The sequence below is a fragment of the Amblyraja radiata genome, chromosome 19 (genome assembly GCF_010909765.2).
Source record: "Amblyraja radiata isolate CabotCenter1 chromosome 19, sAmbRad1.1.pri, whole genome shotgun sequence".
Lineage (NCBI taxonomy): Eukaryota > Metazoa > Chordata > Chondrichthyes > Rajiformes > Rajidae > Amblyraja > Amblyraja radiata.
Genome location: NC_045974.1, coordinates 38,037,004 through 38,058,098, shown reverse-complemented (window position 1 = coordinate 38,058,098; position 21,095 = coordinate 38,037,004). Strand labels below are relative to the sequence as shown.

General features: G+C 41.9%; 1 protein-coding gene across 3 annotated transcripts in view; it reads left to right on the top strand.

Annotated features, from left to right (window-relative positions):
- The first annotated feature begins 681 nt into the window (after positions 1-681).
- Positions 682-21,095, top strand: part of mdm1 (Mdm1 nuclear protein) — a 30,886-nt gene continuing 10,472 nt past the window's right edge. The window contains exons 1-11 of one of the 3 annotated variants that reach the window (XM_033038273.1): positions 682-1,057; positions 4,671-4,785; positions 6,726-7,117; positions 9,142-9,276; positions 13,941-14,105; positions 18,787-18,896; positions 18,995-19,076; positions 19,417-19,455; positions 19,678-19,853; positions 20,168-20,416; positions 20,872-21,035. In XM_033038273.1, coding sequence (XP_032894164.1) covers positions 1,040-1,057; positions 4,671-4,785; positions 6,726-7,117; positions 9,142-9,276; positions 13,941-14,105; positions 18,787-18,896; positions 18,995-19,076; positions 19,417-19,455; positions 19,678-19,853; positions 20,168-20,416; positions 20,872-21,035 — 1,645 coding nt within the window. In that variant the 5' untranslated portion in view covers positions 682-1,039. The remainder of the gene's footprint in view (positions 1,058-4,670; positions 4,786-6,725; positions 7,118-9,141; positions 9,277-13,940; positions 14,106-18,786; positions 18,897-18,994; positions 19,077-19,416; positions 19,456-19,677; positions 19,854-20,167; positions 20,417-20,871; positions 21,036-21,095) is intronic. The other 2 variants (XM_033038274.1, XM_033038275.1) reach the window with 2 other exon arrangements.

The following is a 21,095-nucleotide window of genomic DNA, read 5'->3' as shown; positions in this document are numbered from 1 at the left end:
GGTAGTTGAGGCCAGTTCATTGGCTATATTTAAGAGGGAGTTAGATGTGGGCCTTGTGGCTAAAGGGATCAGGGGGTATGGAGAGAAGGCAGGTACAGGATACTGGGTTGGATGATCAGCCATGATCATATTGAATGGCGGTGCATGTTCGAAGGGCCGAATGGCCTACTCCTGCACCTATTTTCTGTTTCTATGTTTCATTCGTCTCCACAAATGTTGAATGACCAAGTAAGTTCATTCAACAGTGTTATGCTTTTTACTCTACTCTCCAGCGTCTGCAGTCTCTTGTGTATCCATATTGCAGGGTTTAGTTCTGATTTTAATGCATGAGCTCTGTGAAGAGCAGCTTGCTCCTTCACGGGTTATGTAACTTTCACATGTTGTTTGTTCAGCCAATTGGGATGTACCGTGCCTTTCACTTTGATCCTCTATAATTGTTGTCGCACATTTAATGCTATACTGACCTCGCAGAAAATTGGTTATTTACATCAGTCCATTGGTTGACTATGAGCATAGACTCAAAAAGCTGGGGAAGGGTCTCGATCCGAAACTTCACCCATTCCTACCCTCCAAAGATACTGCCTTTCCCGCTGAGTTACTCCAGCATTGTGTGTCTATCTTCGGTTTAAACTGGCATCTGCAGTTGAGTTGCTCCCCACACATTGACATTGACAATGGCCGTTATTTCCATGACGTGTGGCGGGCGAGGAGCGTACGGCACAACTCTGTTGTCAGGGCCGCCTCCCGCGACCAAAGATTATATTATGGCTCCTCTATAACCTTTGACCAACCCTATGGCGCCGCCTCTGCGGGGTCTCCCAGCCCGTCAACCAGGGCGCTGATGGTCGGAGAGGTCGCCGCGCGCTTCTCCCTTCGCGCATGCGCGCGCCGAGGGACGCGACCAAACCTTCGCCAAGGAAACGGCGGGGAAACAGTAGCTGCTCCTGTAGGATCTTTGGCTGCGGCCACGGCGCTGAGGTGATCCCGGCACCGGCAGCACCCACTGCACCCCGGCAGCCACGGCGAGCCTGCCTCCACAATGCCCGTCCAATTCAAGGTAAGATCGCCGCTCTTACATTTGTTTATTGGTGATCGTTACCCTCCTGGCGGCCGCAGGGCCCCCGGACCCCGACCCCCCCTGTCCCCTGGTCCCCGGTGAGGGTCTCTGCAGGTACGAGGAGTGATCCAAGCGGAGCCCGGCTTTCCACACCCTGCTAAACTTGTGGGCACCGACATTTCAGCGTGGTTTTGCTCTGGAGAAATACACGGCATGAGGAACGGAACTTGTTCTTGGCATAAACACAGGAGCTCTCTGTGCCAGAGCTTTGCTCATCTAGTGACAATAATCCCAGTTCAAAATACCTGTGCTGAATTCCAGAGCCTGCTATGATTAGGTGTGCAAACCGTTGGCAGGACTCCCTTGTTAATACCAAGAACAAATTCTGTTCTTGACGTGGAAATGAAAAACAGTTTTCCACTTTCCCGTCCACCCCATGAACTTTAGGGGCAATTTACAGAAACCAGTTAACCTATACACCCTAAAGTGTACAAACAAAGAACCGCAGATGCTGGTTTATACCAAAGTGCTGGAGTAACTCAGTGGGTCAGGCAGCATCTCTGGAGGAAAAAAACTGTTTTAAAGGAGGGACATGTGAACCTCTGCCTCATCTGAAATAAGGCAGAGGTATAAGGACAGGTGTTTCATCACCTGCGGTTGTAGGGGAGAGTACCTGGGGAAGCGGTAGATTGAGTGGGAAGGACTGAGTGAACCAAGGAGTTGCGGAGAGAGTGGTCTCTGCGGAAGGCGAAAAGGTTGGGGATGGGATGATGTGATTAGTGGTGGGATCCCGTAGGAGGTGACGTGACGGAAATGTCGGAGGTTTATGTGTTGGATGCGGAGGCTGGTGAGGTGAAAGGTGAGGAACAGGAAAACTGTCATTGCTTCTGCGGGGAGGGAGAGCGAGAGCAGAACCATGGGACACAGGGGAGACTCATGTGAGGGCTGCATCTATGACAGAAGGGAGGAACCCACATTCCCAGAAGAATGAGGACATCTCAGAAGTCCTAGTATGGAATACCTCATATTGGGAGCAGATGCAGTGGAGACAGAGGAATTGAGAGTTGGCAATGGCATCTTTGCAAGAGGCAGGGTGGGAAGCTGTGGTCCAGATAACTGGGAGATGGTAAGTTTGTAATAGATGTCAGTCGATACCCAGTCTCCTACAAACCCACTTGTCTTTGGGATGTGGGAGGAAACTGGAGCACCTGGAGGAAACCCACATGGTCACAGGGAGAAAATGCAAACTCTACGCAGACAGCACTCCAGATCAGGATTGAACCTGGGTCTCTGGCGCTGTGAGGCACCAGCTCCGCAAGCTGTGGGAGACACTATGCCGCTCTTCAGTTGTTGCTTTTAAAAATAACCTATAATCCCGCAAAGCTCTGCTTCAATAGATGAAACTGATTACAATATAGCCTCTCAGGATTACGCTTAGGCCTGGAAAGGATTCAACGCTGTTGATGCAGCGTAAGACCTATATTTATACTTGCCATCTGGCGTTACTTCAGGTCTGATGATAATTTTAATTTGATGTTTTGTCCCAAAGGGGATTGTTGCAACCGATTATACTCAAATATTTTTCATGTCAATTGTACTTAATCTTTGCATTATACCATATTAAGTAATTAAATCAGGTAATGACTGAAAGGTGGAAGAATACATCAGATTTACAAAAAGTTTTATTACAGATAGCTTTGAAGACAAACATCATCCATAAAACCAAATGTTATTATTCTAACTGATATCAAGATTATGAGTGGATCAGCATTATGGAGGGTTCAGGGTGGTTTTGATCTACAGATTAGGAAGGAAATTGGCATATGCAGAAGCAAATTTATCAGCAAACAATTTACAAGGCAACAGAATAGCAAATGGTAATGCAGTAGATTTAGGTTGTCAAATTGGCTTTCATAAAGCTGCATCATCAAATGGAGAATTAGGTCAGGAGCTGTAGAAACAGGGGCATGCAGTAGAGTGACCTCTTTACTAGTTTCAGGACAGTAAGAAGAGTAGGAGTAAAGAGTATTTCCTTGGGAACTGAGTGATCATGTCGATTACCAAATAAAATTGGCATTTAGTGCAGCCATCATTCGTCTAGATCATACTTGAGGAGGTAGCAGGATCAAAAGGTATATCAGAAATACAATTCCTTTGATAGTGGAGAAATTGGAGATAGATTTTTGGGAGTGGTAGAAAATAAGAAAGGCATCCCGTGGTGTGGATGGGAATCTGAAAACACCTGTCGTGGGCATTGTGGAAATTAAAAACACCATCCCTCCGGATGAAAGGACAAAAATTGCTGGAGTAACTCAATGGGCCAGGCAGCATCTTTGGAGAACATGGATAGGTAATGTTTCAGGTCAGGACCCTTCATCAGACTGATAGCGGGAGGGAGGAGTAGAAAGCTGGGAGAGGGGAGAGGCAGGACAAATCATGGCAGGTAATAGGTGGATGAAAATGAGGGGGAGGGGTTGTAGCGTGTTGGTTGGATCAAAGGCTAGAGATTAGAACTAAAGATGTGAGAAGAAAGAATTGAAACTTTGTAAATTGTTCCTCCAGTTTGTGAGTGGCCTCACTCAGGCAATGGAAGAGGCCCAAGACAGAAATGTCACTATGAGAATCAGTAGGTTTTGGCAGACCGAACGTAAGTGTTTGACGAAATGGTCGTTGAGTCTATGCTTGGTCTTGCCGATGAATAGGAGGTAACATCGATGTTTTGTTACACCCTTGCATATGAACATCGGATGCAGTAGATGAGGTTAGAGAAACTGCACATGGACCTGTCTCATCTGGAAGGACTGCTGAAGTCCCTGGATGGAAGCATGGTAGGAGGTACAGGGACATTTCTCAGGATGACTGTGAGACTAAGATAACATCTGTCAAGGTTGGTGGGAGAAAAAGGGCGGCGTGCTTCTTCCTGAGCAGCGCGGTCTTTATAAGTTGAATGGGGACTGCAATTGTGCTCTATTAATAATAGATTTAAAAGTGGCAAGTCTTCCAATGCCAAATCTGTTAAGATATTTTTAAAAATGACATAATTTTTTTTGCGAAGGTGCCACAGACTATAGCACAAAGAATTATGTTTGAAATAACAAATCTTTAAAGGTGCTATAATGTTTGCAAATTGTGACATGTTTCGTGCTACCAACCCTTCACGAATATGGTCAGCCCCAGGAAACAACCTTGTTCTCCTGTGCCTGGCCAACATTTTCTTCATTTCTTCAGCAGTACAACAAAACGGTAAATGATTATTTTTCTTACTACATTTGAGAGACAATGCTGAGTGAAAGCTGCTGCGGAATGATATAATAATCCTAACTCTTATTTCAAATTAATTATTTGTACCATGTAGTAATTTTTTGTACCACGTTTTTGGAACTCGTGAAATTCATTCCGTTTTTTACATCTTGCACAAATATTTGAAGGGTTTGTCATTGAAAGACTTACCTCTTTTAATTTAGTTATTTAAATCCAATACTTAATTTAGTTTGGTTCTTTGTGTTAGTTGAATTTGAGAAAGAGATTTTTGTTTTGTCCAGCGAAACTGAATTCCCTTTGCCTGACATTTGATCTTTCAGTTAAATGATATGTTTTGTGCTTACTCCTTCAGGGTTTAAGTGAATACAAGCGTAACTTCAGATGGAACGATTCAAAGAGATCACGCTCTAGTAGTCCTGATTCTAAACAGAAAATAGCATGGGCAGGTGTCCCTTCGGAACTGCTTGGTAAGATTTTACTATGATGTTTTTCCCAAGGATCAATTTGATTCAGTTGTTTAATTTGCAGGTCAACCTTATTGTCCAAGCTTTGATCTTAATCTATGGTATCAAACAAGGTTATGTCTTAGTCCCAACAATTTTCTCAATCCTTCTCTTGGATCGCTGCACCTTACCTCTTATAAGCTGTCCATGTTCAAGTTCAAGTTCAAGTGAGTTTATTGTCATGTGTCCCTGTATAGGACAATGAAATTCTTGCTTTGCTTCAGCACACAGAATATAGTAGGCATTTACTACAAAACAGATAGGTGTGTCCATATACCATAATATAAATATATACACACATGAATAAATAAACTGATAAAGTGCAAATAACAGAAAATGGGTTATTAATAATCAGAGTTTTGTCCGAGCCAGGTTTAATAGCCTGATGGCTGTGGGGAAGTAGCTATTCCTGAACCTGGTTGTTGCAGTCTTCAGGCTCCTGTACCTTCTACCTAAAGGTAGCAGGGAGATGAGTGTGTGGCCGGGATGGTGTGGGTCTTTGATGATACTGCCAGCCTTTTTGGGGCAGCGACTACGATAAATCCCCTCGATGGAAGGAAGGTCAGAGCCGATGATGGAATGGACTGTTTACTACTTTGTGTAGTCTTTTCCTCTCCAGGGCGCTCAAATTGCCGAACCAAGCCACGATGCAACCGGTCAGCATGCTCTCTACTGTGCACCTGTAGAAGTTAGAGAGAGTCTTCCTTGACAAACCGACTCTCCGTAATCTTCTCAGGAGTAAAGCGAATTTGTAGGACACATGGGAAACTGCAACCAACGTCACCCCTTGTCCAGAATCAAGATCACTCCATCTTTGTTAATTGAGCTCAAGTTTGCAGATGACACTTGTATTGGTGCAGGTTGAAGGCCGCTTTCTAAGCCATCATTGACATATGGTGACACATGTGAGAAATATACTTTACACTTAATATCAGCAAAACAAAGAGTCTTTAGTAACCTTTCTTCCACTACATAACACTGCACAACTCTGACAAAAAGGTCTACAGTGAGACCCAGGAATAAATTGTACTTGAGTTTGACTTGATTGTATTTATGCATGGTATATCTGATTTATTTAGATAGCATGCAAAACATAGTTTTTCACTATGCCTCGGTACACGTGACAATAATTTACCTAATCCAAATACATGGACCACTTCCCATAACTTAGGTGCCGCCATTGATAATGAAATTTATCTTTGGCTTCAGTGTAACATTGCAGGCCTTGATCATTGTGAGGAACAAAGTATTTGAAGATTAAGTCTTCAAACCTGTCACAAAAGGTATACCAGGCAGCAGTGATTGGGCCTTCGTGTATGCTTCTGAAACATAGTCTTACTGTAGGCAGAGACATACCAATAATAGTGTTTGTGTGAAATCCTACAAATGGATTAGAAGGATTAATCAAACAATGTCAGTATTCAGACTTGGGCCAGTAACCCCAATGTTGAGGGCCTAGTCAACTCTGTTGGATAAACCATGAAATATGCATGACTGACACCAGACCGCCAGAACAGGCACTCTATTCCAAGCTAGTCGTAGCAAGGTAGGCAGGGGGAAAAAAAATCAAGGATGTTCTCAAAACTTCCATGAATATGAATAATACCACATCGATTTATAGGAATCCCTGGCCGATAAGCACACACAATGGAGAAGTAGTATTCAGCCTTTGAGAAACATGAATGCAATTGTTGGGACATAAGTTCATTTAAACACCAAAAGAGCACACCAGTTCCCAAACTATTTGCCTGTCTGACTGGTCAATCATCACCTGCCCCACCCGTTGCAGAATCTGCAGGTCCCACATTAGCCTAAGCAGTCATTTCAGAAATAGCGTGAAATAGTGTAATTTAAAATGGTTACAGTAAAAAGGATTTTAAATACCTTTTTTATTTGTATTTTAGGAAATACTAGGGAACCAAATTTTATCTCAAAGAAACGAGTGCCATATTACAGACCTCAAGTTTCACAATCTTTTCAATGGGACGGGAATAGTGAAACAAGCAATACATTTAATAAACCAATACCAAATTTCCGTGAACAAGTGAAATTGCAATCTTCTGATGTCAATGAAAGAGTAATTGAGAAGAGTCAAGTGAGCCATAAAGAATGTAAAACACCTGATGGTCCTCGGAAGCCTAAAGTGCCCAGATCGTGGTCTGCAGACTGTCATTTGCACTCAGTGCTAGAACCTACAGCGGCCACAAACAAGCAATTGGCTACAGATGCTCAGAAAACAAAGGACAACAATATATCATGTAGGAAGAATGTTGTGGATAAGGCAGTTGGTGCTGATGTAAGTAGAAACAATGATTATTGAGTTGATTCATTGAATGCCAAAATGAAAATGTAATCATATTCTGATCCTTTTGACATTTTTCAAAATATTTTAGGAACGTATATACATATTTTAAAATAATTTACAATATTATGATGAAATGGTTTTATTTATCCACATCTTCAATATATTATGTGATACGGGAACCCTGACTTTGTGAAAATAGCTTATACTCATGACATATTTTGAGATTAGAAAAGTGACAGAGCGGGCTGTGAATGTGATACTAAAATGATTATTATGGCAAACAATCAAAAGTTTGGTCAAAGAGGAATATCTCTGTCTAGAATTTTAATACAAAGAGGAGCGAGAGATAAAGTAGTTTGAGCAAGAATGCAAATATTAGAGCTGTGGATGCAGAAAGCAAGGTTGTTATGAGTAGAGTGAACAAAATTGAAATAATCCAATTCTAGAATTGAAGGGGCACTAACTTCTTTGAGGGTTTTAAGTGTGGAGAAGGTGACAAAGATTGGAAGGTGCAAAACTAAGGAATAGTTTGAAAAGCTGGGTGAAATGTCTAGTTCACAGGTTGCTTAATCAGGAGCTATAGAGGATAGTGAGTAGAGATCTGATTGGGAATAGGATTTGTGTGTTTGCAAACATGTGGCAACGTCTCACAGTTTAGAATAAATCAAGGCCAACCACCTATGATTTAGGGTTATTGATTCTGAAAGAAACAAAACACAGATGTAAAAATATCAACAACAGATGAGCTGATGTCCTAGTCATCATCATCATCATCATCATCATCATCATCATCATCATCATCACCATCATCATAGTTGAAAACATCAACGGGCACGGTGCCTTACAATGCTATGTACGACAGTGATCGCAACTTCTGCTGAAGTGTGGATGGCCGTTGGCTCGCTAGGAGCTCACCCGCCCTTTGACAGGTCTTGTTTTTGGTCCTGCTGGCCCCTCCTCACCTGGTGGAGTTGGGTTATGTTATGAAGATGGAAGTAAATAATCTTAATAATATCCATACATAGTCTGAAGTTCATCCCAGGGCCAAAAATAAGATAGAAGTTGTGAACAGTTTGGTACAGATCCAGATTTAGAATAGTTTATTGTCATGTATATTAGGGTGTATGAAATACTTTGTTCACCTGAACCTCACAGAATAAACGGTATACATACAATAAAGATAAATACAGCAATAAATATAACAACGATTGCAAAAGAGCAGAATGGTGCAAGATTTGAAGTGCAATATAAAGTAGTGCACAAACAAAATAATGGAATATCCAAATAATGTAGAGTTGTGAGTAAGAGTATGCGGCAGCTGCTTCGGGAAGGGAGTGTGAGAAAGGCAATTGGTTCTGATACCCATGGGAAAGAACTTAGAAGCCTGAAGGTCCAGGCTTTCAAGCTCCTGTGTCTTGTCCCAGAAGGTAAAAGAGAGAAAAGGGAAACTGGGCAGGCATCCTTGACCATACTTGCAGCCTTTCTGATGCAATGCACTGTAAAGATGAACTGCAAGGAAGGAAATGATGAGACTGTGATGTACTGGGCTTGTTGACCACTCTCACATGGGCGGAAATCCTAGATGGAGAGGTATCCATCATTTTTACAGCAGATCTGTTGGCACATTTCTCCCCATTCCCCACTCCCTTTTTTTTTAAACAGATAGGGAGGGTTGTCAAAGTTAATGACAAACTTTGGATGGTCCTGATTGTTTCAGCAAAAAGTAGTTCAAAAGTAACATTTAAAAAAAAAATAAATTCAAAATACTATGAACAATTAAAACAAATAATTCAAATCAAAAATATAAATTACCTAGTATTTCCTCCTCTTTGAAATGAATTAAGTTCATGTCACTGCTGTGCCACTTAGTTCAGGGCCAATGTCAGTAAGCAGATTCCCCATAAGTGCCGAGGAATTATGAGAAACTCATATTCACTGATAAAATTCTGATAAAATTTCATGAATTTCTATATACCGTTCTGTCAATATTGAAGATGTTTTGCTGTTATTTATAGGTTAGCTATGCACTCCAGAGGAAAGCAGGATTGAAGACTGCACCACATAAGAGTTTAGGGAGAAGCTCTGAGTATCAACGGCAATTTGATTGGAAAAGTCAAATAAATAATTCACCGTTACTGACTGCAGAGCAGGTATTTGCTATCTTACCTCATATTTCATTGAGCAGTCTATTTGATAAAAGTCCTTAGAAGAGTAGACCTGGAACGCGATACCATGCGTCATACGGGATCTGCCAACCCTTACCTCATTTACCAAACATCTAAAAATATGGTTACTGCAAAATCAAAATTGCAATCATAATCTACATTAAAAATAACCTATGGTACTCTTTAATTGCTATTTTTTTACTTTATTGTTTGTTTTGTTTTTGTTTTTGTCTTTTGTTTTTACCTTGTTTGGGATGTGTTTACCTTGTGTTGGGACAAAAGATGGAAATTAGCTACTGGCTACAATCTTGCATATTACATGCAAATGTTTATTAATATGCACTGTCCCTAATAAAAAATCAAAAAAAATCAGTCCAAAGTTACCAGTTAACTTTAGAAAGGATGACAAATGCTAACCCAAGACTTGGGTTTTACGGATGATCCTACGATGGAGAATGTAAGGAAAGCATTGTGCAAACAGTTAAAGTCTGGGTCACAATCAATGACAAACTAATTTGAGTGCAGAATGCAGAGGAGACTCAAGTTGACATTGTAAAAAATTAAACTTAAGAAGTTAAATGTAACATTGTTTTTTTGTGAATCTGACACTTGTGAGATTACAAATTGGGGTCAAGGCCATGGAGAGACTTTACATGAAAATATTAAATTTAAGGTTTCAATGGGTTAGGAGCTCAGAATATTTAGTGATTAGATATTGGAGGTGTAAATTGGGATGTGGCAGCAAATTATTGTCTGCTCATTTGGGATTTTTGGGAATAGGAGTGTGAGAATGTGAATAGTCCATCTGGGAAGTAACGGAAGCCAGCATTAGTGAAGCCTGTATTAAAGCAGAGAGATAGAGAAGGGTAGTTATGGAGGGGGAAGTATGCAGATATTGTTAATACTTGTGGTAAGAGAAGATTTTATAAAGATCTTAAATAAGTCAACAGGAATGCAAGAGTCTGCAGAGAGTGGTGGACTCAGCCCGATCCATCACAGGCACAGTCTTCCCCACCATCGAAAGCATCTGCACAAGGCAGTGGCTCAATAAGGCAGCATCTGTCATCAAGGATCCCCACCATCCAGCCCATGCCCTCTTCTTGCTGTTACTTTCGGGCACGAAGTAAAGATTCAGGAGCAGCAACTTTTCTACAACTATCAAGTTCCTTGAACTGATCTACACATAGAAACATTGAAAAATAGATGCAGTAGTAGGCCATTCGGGCCTTCGAGACAGCACCGCCATTCAATATGATCATGGCTGATCATCTAAAATCAGTACCCCGTTCCTGCTTTTTCCGCATATCCCATGATTCCTTTAGCCATAAGAGCTAAATTTAACTCTCTTGGCCAACTCCTTATTCTTAAACTGAGACCCCTGGTTCTGGACTCCCCCAACATCTGGAACATTTTTCCTGCATCTAGCTTGTCCAATCCCTTAAGAATATTCATATGTTTCTATGATTGCCTCTCATCCTTCCAAATTCCAGTGAATACAGGCTCAGTCGACCCATTCTTTCTTCATATATCAGTCCCGCCATCCTGGGAATTAACCTGGTGAACCTACGCTGCACTCCCTCAATAGCAATAATGTCCTTCCTCAAATTAGGAGACCAAAATTGCACACAATACTCCAGGTGCGGTCTCACCAGGGCCCTGTACAACTGCAGTTCTTGCTCCTTGCTCCTAAACTCAAATCCTCTCGCAATGAAGGCCAACATGCCATTAGCTTTCTTCGTTGCCTGCTGTACCTGCATGCTTACTTTCAGTGACTGATGTACAAACACACTCGGGTCTCGTTGCACCTCCCCTTTTCCTAATCTGACTCCATTCAGATAATAATCAGCCTTCCTGTTCTTGCCACCAAAGTGGATAACCTCACATTTATCCACGTTATACTGCATCTTCCCACTCACCCCACCTATCCAAGTCACCCTTCAGCCTCATAGCATCCTCATCGCAGCCCACACTGCCACCCAGCTTTGTGTTATTCGCAGACTTCGAGATGTCACATTTAATTCCCTTGTGTAAATTGTTAATATATATTGTAAATAACTGGGGTACCGAGCCTTGCGGTACCCCCACTAGTCACTGCCTGCCATTCTGAAAAGAACCTGTTAATTCCTCCTCTTTGCTTCCTGTCTGCCAACCAGTTCTCTATCCATGTCAATACCCTACCCTCAATACTACGTACTCTAATTTTGCACACTAATCTCTTGTGTGGAACCTTGCCAAAGGCTTTTTGAAAGTCCAGATACACCACATCCACTGGCTCTCCCTTATCCATTATGCTTGTTACATCCTCAAAAATTCCGGAAGATTAGTCAAGCATGATTTCCCCTTCATAAATCCATGCTGACTTTGACTGAACCTGTCATTGCTATCCAAATGCGCTGCTATAACATCTCTAACAATCGACTCGAGCATCTTCCCCACTACCGATGTAAGGCTAACTGGTCTATAATTCCCCGTTTTCTCTCTCCCTCCTTTCTTAAAAAGTTGAGTTTGCCTACCCTCCAGTCCACAGGAACTGATCCAGAGTCGAGAAAACATTGGAAAAGATCACCAGTGCATCCATAATTTCTAGGGCCACTTCCTTGGACAAATCCGGAAGTGGCGGCGCTGGTGAATGGCTGCGGCTCGCCTGCAATCCGTTTGTCTTTACTTTTTTGTGTTGTTTTTTTCGTTTTGTCTAGCTATGTTTTTGGTTTTTTAGGTTGTGTTTATGTGGGGGGGGGTTGAAACAGGGCTTGCTGTCTCGCCCTTCGGGGGAATGCGACTTTTTTGTCATATCCCACTTCTCTGCCTCCGTCTGCGCTGAGGCCTAATGGCGGAGCTGGCGACCTCGAGGCTCCGGAGGCAGCCTGTCAGGACTCGCCCTGGGCTAGCTCCCGTGAGGGCGGCCCAGCTCGGGGCTGGAACGGCGCTCCCGTGAGGGGCTGTGACGCTCCCTTGAGGGCGGCCCAGCACGAGAGAAACGGCGCTCCCGTGAGGGCGGCTCATCCCGAGGGAAACGCGCTCCCGTGGGGGCGGCCCAGCTCGAGGGTGGAACGGCGCTCCCGTAGGGCGGCCCAGCCCGAGGGAAACGGCGCTCCCGTCGGGGCGGCCCAGCTCGAGGGTAGAACGGCGCTCCCGTGAGGGCGGCCCAGCTCGAGGGTAACGGCGCTCCCGTCGGGGCGGCCCAGCTCGAGGGTGGAACGGCGCTCCCGTAGGGGCGTCCCAGCTCGAGGGTGGAACGGCGCTCCCGTCGGGGCGGCCCAGCTCGAGGGTAGAACGGCGCTCCCGTGAGGGCGGCCCAGCTCGAGGGTAACGGCGCTCCCGTCGGGGCGGCCCAGCTCAAGGGTGGAACGGCGTTCCCGTCGGGGCGGCCCAGCTCGAGGGTAACGGCGCTCCCGTGAGGGCGGCCTGGCGTGGGGCTGAGACGCTCACGTGAGGGCGACCCGGCTCGGGGCTGGAACGGTGCTCCGGTGGCTGAGACGCCGTTCTGGCGGCGGCGGCCTGAGTCCGGGGTTCGGCTGCGGGCCAGTGGACGACGTCGTCAACAGCTGCGTCCGCTGGACTGGAGGGCAGCAGCTTCGACCACCCCGGGCCGACCCCGGTGTTTGAACCGGCCCGTTCGCGGAGCTCGGTGAGCCGCGGGACTGATCTACCATCGCCCGGTGGGGTATTGCCTCAGCGCAGAGGGAGAAGAGGAGGGAAGAGACTGCAGCCCTAAGATTTTTGCCTCCATCACAGTGAGGAGGTGCTTGGTGGACTCACTGTGGTGGATGTTAATTTGTGTTTACTGTCTGTTCTGTTGTCTATTATTGTATTATTGTATGTATGACTGCAGGCACGAAATTTTGTTCAGACTGAAAGGTCTGAATGACGATAAAGGAAATTCAAGTCAATTCAATTCAATTGAGTACTCTGGGATCCAGAGCTATCCGGGGATCCAGATCTGGGGAGTTATCTGCCTTCAGTCCCAAAAGTTTACATAACATCATTTCCTGACTAATGTGAATTCCCTTCAGTTCCTCCCTCCCACTCGATCCTCAGTCCCCTAGTATTTCTGGGGATTGTTTGTGTCTTAGTGAAGACAGAACCAAAGTACTCAGTTAACTGTTCTGCCATTTCCTTGTTTCTAATTTAATCCTCTCTCATCAAAGGTGCACTACATACCACTTCCTAACGTGGCCTTATTTTCCAATTGTGCATTAATATTTTTTTGCAGTATTTCTATTCATTGTTTTCTAGAATTTATGTTAAGTAGTTTTGTCTATTTTTGGGTTATGTGCCAGATGCTGCTGGAAGCCAGATTTTCATTGTACTTGTACCTCAACTAGTTGTTCATATGACAATACATTTCATTTGACTTACTGTACAAATGTCTTAAGAGAACACATGTTGTGTCATCTAAATGAATAATGTGATGACTTTGATATGCACTAACAAGGGAAGAAGAGTCTGTCAGGCTTTCTAATTAGATCAAACAGAAAAAAATATTTGATATTATGTCAACAGCTTTTGAATTAGTTAGTCTATCTCATGTCTCCACAAAAGTTTTATAGTTACGCACATGAATGTTGTTTATATATTCAAAAAATTCTTGACACATGGTGCAGTCTAAATTATTATTGGTAACATTAAGAAATATTATCCCTCTTCAGATTATTCATACCAAATCACAGGCACTTCAAAAGGGTAAGAAGATCTGTGAAACAGAATATTCAAGTCAGTTTAGAGGTACGCAACCACCTAAAGGGCCACGCTTGCGTAAAGATTTTGAAGAGAAAGCTTTAGTGTGTGAAATGGGAAGCCCTTCTCCTCTGAAGGTAATTGTATATTGCCTGCTTGATTTTTTAAATGGTCAACAAAAAGAAAAATCTGAAAATCTCTCAGCATGTTTGTGTCTACTTTGTTGTGCTTCTGATGTCCTTCCCCAGCTGGAAACATTGACGGAATTAATTCTAGTTCTTGGTTAGGCAAATTTCAGCTGGTCAAGCACGTTTCAGCAGGCCAGGCAGCATCTGTGCAGAAAGAAACAGTTAACATTTCAGTCCAAATACCCTTCTATTTGTACTTCTATCATCTGCAAATGTTTAAAAACATTTCAGGTATAGAAATACCGGGACTGTTTTGGGTTGCTGATGTTCGGCAAAGCCTGATGAAATAGTTTGATTTAAATAAAGAATACATGGGTACAGGAATTGCACTCCTTGGTCGAGCATGTTAAACATACAAAGACATGGATTAGGAGCAGGCCTGGACACTTTGAGCCAGCTCCACAATTCAGTAAGATTGTGGCCTATTTGTGTGTAACCTCAACTACGCATTAAATTCTAACGTTTCATGCATGCCTTTTCAGTATCTTTCTCTTAAAAATATTCAAGGGTTCCGCACCCACCACAGGAAGAGAATTCCAAAGACACAACTCTCATCCCTGTCTTAAATGGATGACACCCTTATTTTTAAACAATCCCCATAGTGATATATTCTCCAATGAGAGGGAACATTTTCTCCATATTCATCCTGTTAATTCTCCTCATGATGCTGCGTCTTTTACTCTTCTCAATTGAGGTAGATAAAGACCTTGTCTGTCCAGCCTTTCCTAAAACAACTAATTAATCCCCAGGATATGTCTAGTAAACCTTCTCCAAAATGCTAAAGCAAAACTATTCTTTTTTTATAGACCAAATACTGTGCACCGTGCTCCGTGAGTGTCCTCACCAACACCCTTTATAACTGAAGCGTAAGCTCAGTTTTTCAGTCAATAATAATTTTCTGTTGATTTTCTTAATTATTTGCTGTAGCTGCATTTAAGCTTTTTGCAAATCATGCACTATGTTATCTTTCCATAGTGCTATTTGAACAACAGTGGAACTAATAATTTAGTATTCTTGAAAGAATCTTCACACCTATTAAATGAATTTGAATTCCCTATTTAGTGGGCCGGAATTTTTTGGTATGGATCCTCAATTGCTATAATTAGATTTAGGTTTATTATTGTCATGCGTACTGAGGTACAGTGCTAAGCTTTGTTTTGGATGCTATCCAATAAAATCAGATAATACTATACATAAATACAATCAGGCTAAACTTAAGTACAAGGAGCGTAAAGGGAAAGATATAAAATGCAGAATATAGTTTGCAGCATTGTAGCACACCAGTTCCAGAGACAAAGTCCAATGTCCACGATTTGGTAAAAGTGAATCAGATGGTGGTAACCAAGGTTATGGAAGGAATGTTCAAAATTACCAGTTGTCATCCCCATGATTGAGTTTATTAATAGGGTCATACTGTGCTTAAACAGGCCCTTGGCCCAACTCTTCCATGCCAATCAAGATGCCCATCCAGCTACTTCCATTTGCCCATGTTTGGCCTATATCCCTCTAAACATTTTCTATCTATGAACCAGTCCTTGTGTATTTTAAATGTTGTTATGGTACCTATCTCAACAATCTCCTCTGGCAGCTCCTCCGATATAACCACTGAGTAAAAAAAATCACCCCTCAGATTCCTTGCCCCTCTCACCTTAAACCTTTGTCCTCTGGTTTTTATTTACCTCCCCTGTGTAAAAGACTGCATTCACCCTATTTATTCTCCTGATGAATTTATACTCCTCTATAAGATCACCTCAGGGCTTCGAGTCCTGGCAACATCCTCATAAATCTTCTCTGCACTCTTTCCAGCTTCATGACATCCTTCCTTTAGCAGGGTGACTAAAACAACACAAGACTCCAAATGTGGCCTCAGCAATGCCTTGTCCAACTGTAACATAAGATCCCAACTTCTGCACTCGGTATCCTGACTGAATGGTGGAAGAACTGAATATGTTTATGAGGTAGTCTTCACAGTGGAAGATACCGGCAACATGCCAGAAATTCAAGATAGTCTGGGGCAGAAGTGAGTGCAGTCGTGATTTCTAAGGAGAAGGAGCTTGAGAAGCTGAATGGTCTGAAGATGGATAACTCATTTGGACCAAATGGACTACACCCCAGGGTTCTGAAAGGGGTAACTAGAGATCGTGGGGGCATTAGTAGTAATCTTTCATGAATCTCTAGTGTCAGGAATGGTTCCAGATGACTGGAAAAACACAAATGTAACTCTATTGGTTAAGAAAGTAGTGAGGCTAAATAAAGAGAATAACAGGTTGGTTAGTCTGACTTCAGTGGTTGGTAAGATTTTAGAATCCATTAATAAGAATGAGGTTTTGGGGTGCTAGCAAGCACATAATAAAATATGCCAAAGTCAGCATAGTTTTGGTAAAGGGAGATCTTGCCTGACAAATTTGTTGGAATTCTTTGAGGAAATGATAAGCAGGATAAACAAAGGCGTTTCAGTGGATGTTGTTTATTTGGATTTTCAAGCCTTTGTAAAGGTGCCGCATGTGAAGCTGCTAAACAAGGTAGAAGACCATGGTACTAGAGGCAGGGTACCATCATGGATAGAAGACTGACTCACTGGCAGATGCCAAAGATTGGGAATAAAGTGGACCGCTTCCAAGTGGCTGCCAGCGTTCCGTAGGGGTTGGTATTGGCTCTGCTACTTTTCTCGTTATATGTTAATGTTCTGGATGATGGAATTGATGGCTTAGTGGCTAAGTTTGCCGACGCTACGAAGATAGGTGGAGGGGCAGGTAGTGTGAGGAAGCAGGGAAAAAGGAATACAGCGTTGCAGAGTTTACTATCATGCACTTTGATGAGAGGAATAAAGACAGATTATTTTCGAAATGGGGAGATGATTCAGAAATCGGAGATGCTGAGGGACTTGGGAGTACTAGCTCTGGATTTCAAAAAATGTTCATTTGCAGTTGTGTTGGTAGTAGGGAAGGCAAGTGCAATATTAGCATTCATTTAGAGAGGACTAGAATATAAAAGCAAGGATGTAATGCTGAGGCTTTCTAAGGCGCTGGTCAGGCCACATTTGGAATACTGTGAGCCGTTTTGGGTCCCTTATCTGAAGAAGGGCGTGCTGGCCCTGGAGAGGGTCCAGAGTAGGTTTAGGAGAATGATCCCGGGGATGATTTGATTAACGCATGAGAAGTGCTTGATGGCTCTGAGCCTGTATTCACTGGAGTTTAGAAGAACGAGGGGGGGGATCACATTGCAGCCTACTGATTAATGAAAGGCCCAGATAGAGTGGATGTGAAGAGGATGTTTCCAATAGTGGGAGACTCCAGAACCAGAGGGCACAGCCTCAGAATAAAATAACATACCTTTAGAATGGAGATGAGGTGGAATTTCTATGGCCAGAGGGCTGTGAATCTGTGGGCATGATGGCCTAATTCTCCTCCTATGTTTTATGGTCTTATGATGAAGGTCAATGTACTAAAAGCCTTCTTTACCATCCTATCTACCTGTGATGTCACTTTCAGGGAACTATCTACCTCTACTCATAGATCCCTCTGCTTTACTGTATTCCACAGGGGCCTACCTTTCATTATGATGGCTCTAACCTGGTTTGTCTCCCCAAAATGCAACACCTTGCACTTATCTGCATTAAACTTCATTAACCATTCTTCAGCCTATTTACCCAGCTGATCAAGATCCTACTAGAATGTTTAATTACCATCTTCACTTTCAATGTTACCATCTACTTTAGAATCATTTGGAGACTCACTAATTATGCCTTGTACATTCTTATCCAAAGCGTTGATATAAACCACAAACAGCAATGGGCCCAGCACTGATCACTCAGGCACATCACTAGTCACAGGCTTCCAGTCCAAAAAACAACCTTCCATCACCAGCCTCTGCTTCCTTTCATGAAGCCAATTCTGTATCTGGATGAGGAAGTCCTTTTTTTTGCTCTTCCAAATTGCTCCCACCTCTATCAGTAAGATCTTAGTGGTGCTATTGCCTCAAATGGTATCATTGAGAAGTTCCACCCTGACGCTCTCTGAACCTGGCACAGAGTATAAGAGCCACATTTCTCCAGTGCTGGAGAATCTCACCAAGCTCTGGCCCTAACGCAGTGACAGAGTAACTTAAAACTATGGTTTCTGCTATCACTGAGTAAGCTTGGGACTTTTGTGTTCGACCAAGGATATATGAAAATCCTGGAAGTTATGATACATCAACAAAATTCATGCAAATATTATTTTCCTTGTTTATTCTCTAAAAACAAACATCCCTCTCATCGAAACACTGTTTTTACTTCTTCCTACGCTCTCTCCACAAAGATTATATTTTATATGAAAATAAAGGACAGTATGAGGTTTTGATTTATTATTGGACCATGGTACAAAATAAAAAGCTTTGTTTTGCATGCCGTCCAATCAGGCCAGATAATACTACACATAATTACAATGAAGTCAAAAATTAAGTGCAATAGGTAGAGCAAAGGGGAAGATACAGTATGTAGATTATAATAGAGTACAGAATATGAATATATTATATAATAGAAACAGAACTTTATGTTTCCTAAAAGAAAATCAGTGAATCCATTCTTGCCTGTCTCTGATTGAATACATGGAAACTCAAGAGCAATAACCTAAGGTCTGCTTTTCTTAAGTTAACAGGATCAATCATAAAAGACCAGAGACAAGATGTGGAGCTCCAGGGCAAACATCTTCTGAATGAACAGAATCCACAAACAACTGTTCACTCAAACAAAAGACTTAGGTACACAACTTTTATATTTAAAATACCCTGTGTAACTTAATTTATCACATTCATTGGTTTAAACTGTATTTAACATTATTTTGCTGTATCTTTTCCAGAAACTTAAAATCTGAATATAAGACTAATTTTCGATCTCCTGCTCAGTACAAATATGAAGAAGCAGAATGTAGATCTGAAGGGGTTAGTAAATATTTGCATAGACTTGCTGCATGAATGTCACTTGCACTACTGTAATGCCTGTATGGGCAATTCAATAGTGCCTTTAGAAAAGTCAGTTTGCCTTGCCGTTACACTTAAATACCTCCCTCATGACAATGATTCATGTATTTTGTAAAGATTTGAATTAATTTCAATGTACCTTTAAACCTGATTTGTAAAGGTTGTGATTGCACTTCCATGCAATTTTTCACTTACTGTATCCTGCAAATTCTTGTTGCTTCACAGCTTTTAATTTAAAATGTATTTTCGTCATTGAATTTACACTAGCAGATTATTTTAAACCATACTTCTTTTTAAACAGGGAACTGAAATCAACCTAATTTCCTCTTGGTATGCGGAGGTTAGTTTTTAGATTAAATTTTGAATGATTATTTTTGTTTATACTAATACACACTTAGCGTAACACCAAAAAAAACCCAGAAAATGCTCTGTTAGTAGCCAACATATTTTCTGTGAAGAAAGGGACTCATATTAGTGAAAATTACCTGTCCTAATTTGAGTACATTTTGAAACTACACTGTAATTGGTGCATTACAAGAAGAACAAAATTTTAATGTCACAGGTGAAGGAACTTCGAGAGAAAGCTGAAGCATATAAGAGGAGAGCGCGTGGTACTCACTTCTCCCGGGATCACCTCACCCAAATTCTATCTGAACAAAATAAGCTGTGGGATGTGTCCTCAACATCTGATAGTGAAGAAGAAGTCAGTGAAAGTGTTAAAGCTCTGGACCTCGCAAGGTATGGCTCAAGGAAATGAATGATCCAGGGCAACTTCATTAAAAATGATAATAATATTTACATCAAATTAAAGGCAACTTTTTAGAGTTTGTTTTTGAATTATGCATTTGACAAAAAAAAGTAATTTGTTTTTGCGAGTAGCTAGATTTTATTTCTTGTTCTTGATTGTGTATTGCACAGACATGGCCTTATTCAAGAAAATATCTGGCTTGCATGACATGCAGAAGTTGTATCTGCAAGATATAAAGTCATTTCATATTATTGAGAACACCCAGAGAATATTCCCTGGTAGTGAAATGTCTTCATATTTTTAGGGCCAGAAGTACGCACATATCCAGCATGCAAAAAAAAAGCGAATCCACAAGACAAAACGCGATGTCATCACCAAAGGCCAGGACAAAATACAGTGGTATTTCAGATGTACCTACCCTTCCAGTCAGCAGAAAATTGGCATGGAATGATGAGGAAGAGAAACCACATGAAGCAGGAGGTGACCAAGTCCAAATTTGTGAAACTAAGAACGTGGTTGAAGGGAATGCAGACGTGGAAGCAGTTATGGAAAGGTAGTACTGGTTGATGAAAATGTGTATCAGATAGCAGTGAAAGGGTGTGGGAGAGAGGCTGGCAGGGGAAGTAGAAAAACAGTCCTATTTAAATGAAGTCTAAACTTTGGGATAAATCTTCCAATATGTCAAGTTAATTCTTTTATGTAATCAAATTTACCTGACCGTTCAAATCCCAATAAAATCTAAAACTTTCATGCAAGTGAACTTTGTTTTTGTCATCAAAGTTAAAAATTATCCCTATTACACTATTCCTGCTTTTCAAAATTAAATTTAGCTGGAAAATTGTGATGCTAGTGCAGAGTATTAAAACAATTATTTACTTCCATGATTTTTAATTGCACAATGTGGGAGGGCTGATTGTTGAAACGTTTTATTTTCATATATAAGTTTCCTTCTTGTTAATCAAAAGATATTTATTACAAAATTCAATATTGGCCTTATTAAATTTCCAGAGAAGTAGCCCCTGTAAATGCAGAGGATGAGGTAACAGGAAAGTCAGACTCCAATGGGCAGTCTGAGTTTGGATCAGATGCAGGTGGGCGGCTGCCGATTCCAAAGCTGAAGACAATTGACAGAGCACTACGAACTCATCATGATCTGACCACACCAGCCATTGGTAGGACCATTTCTTGCTGTAGATGAAATGCCCTCTTTCAGTAATGTGTACACGTTCATG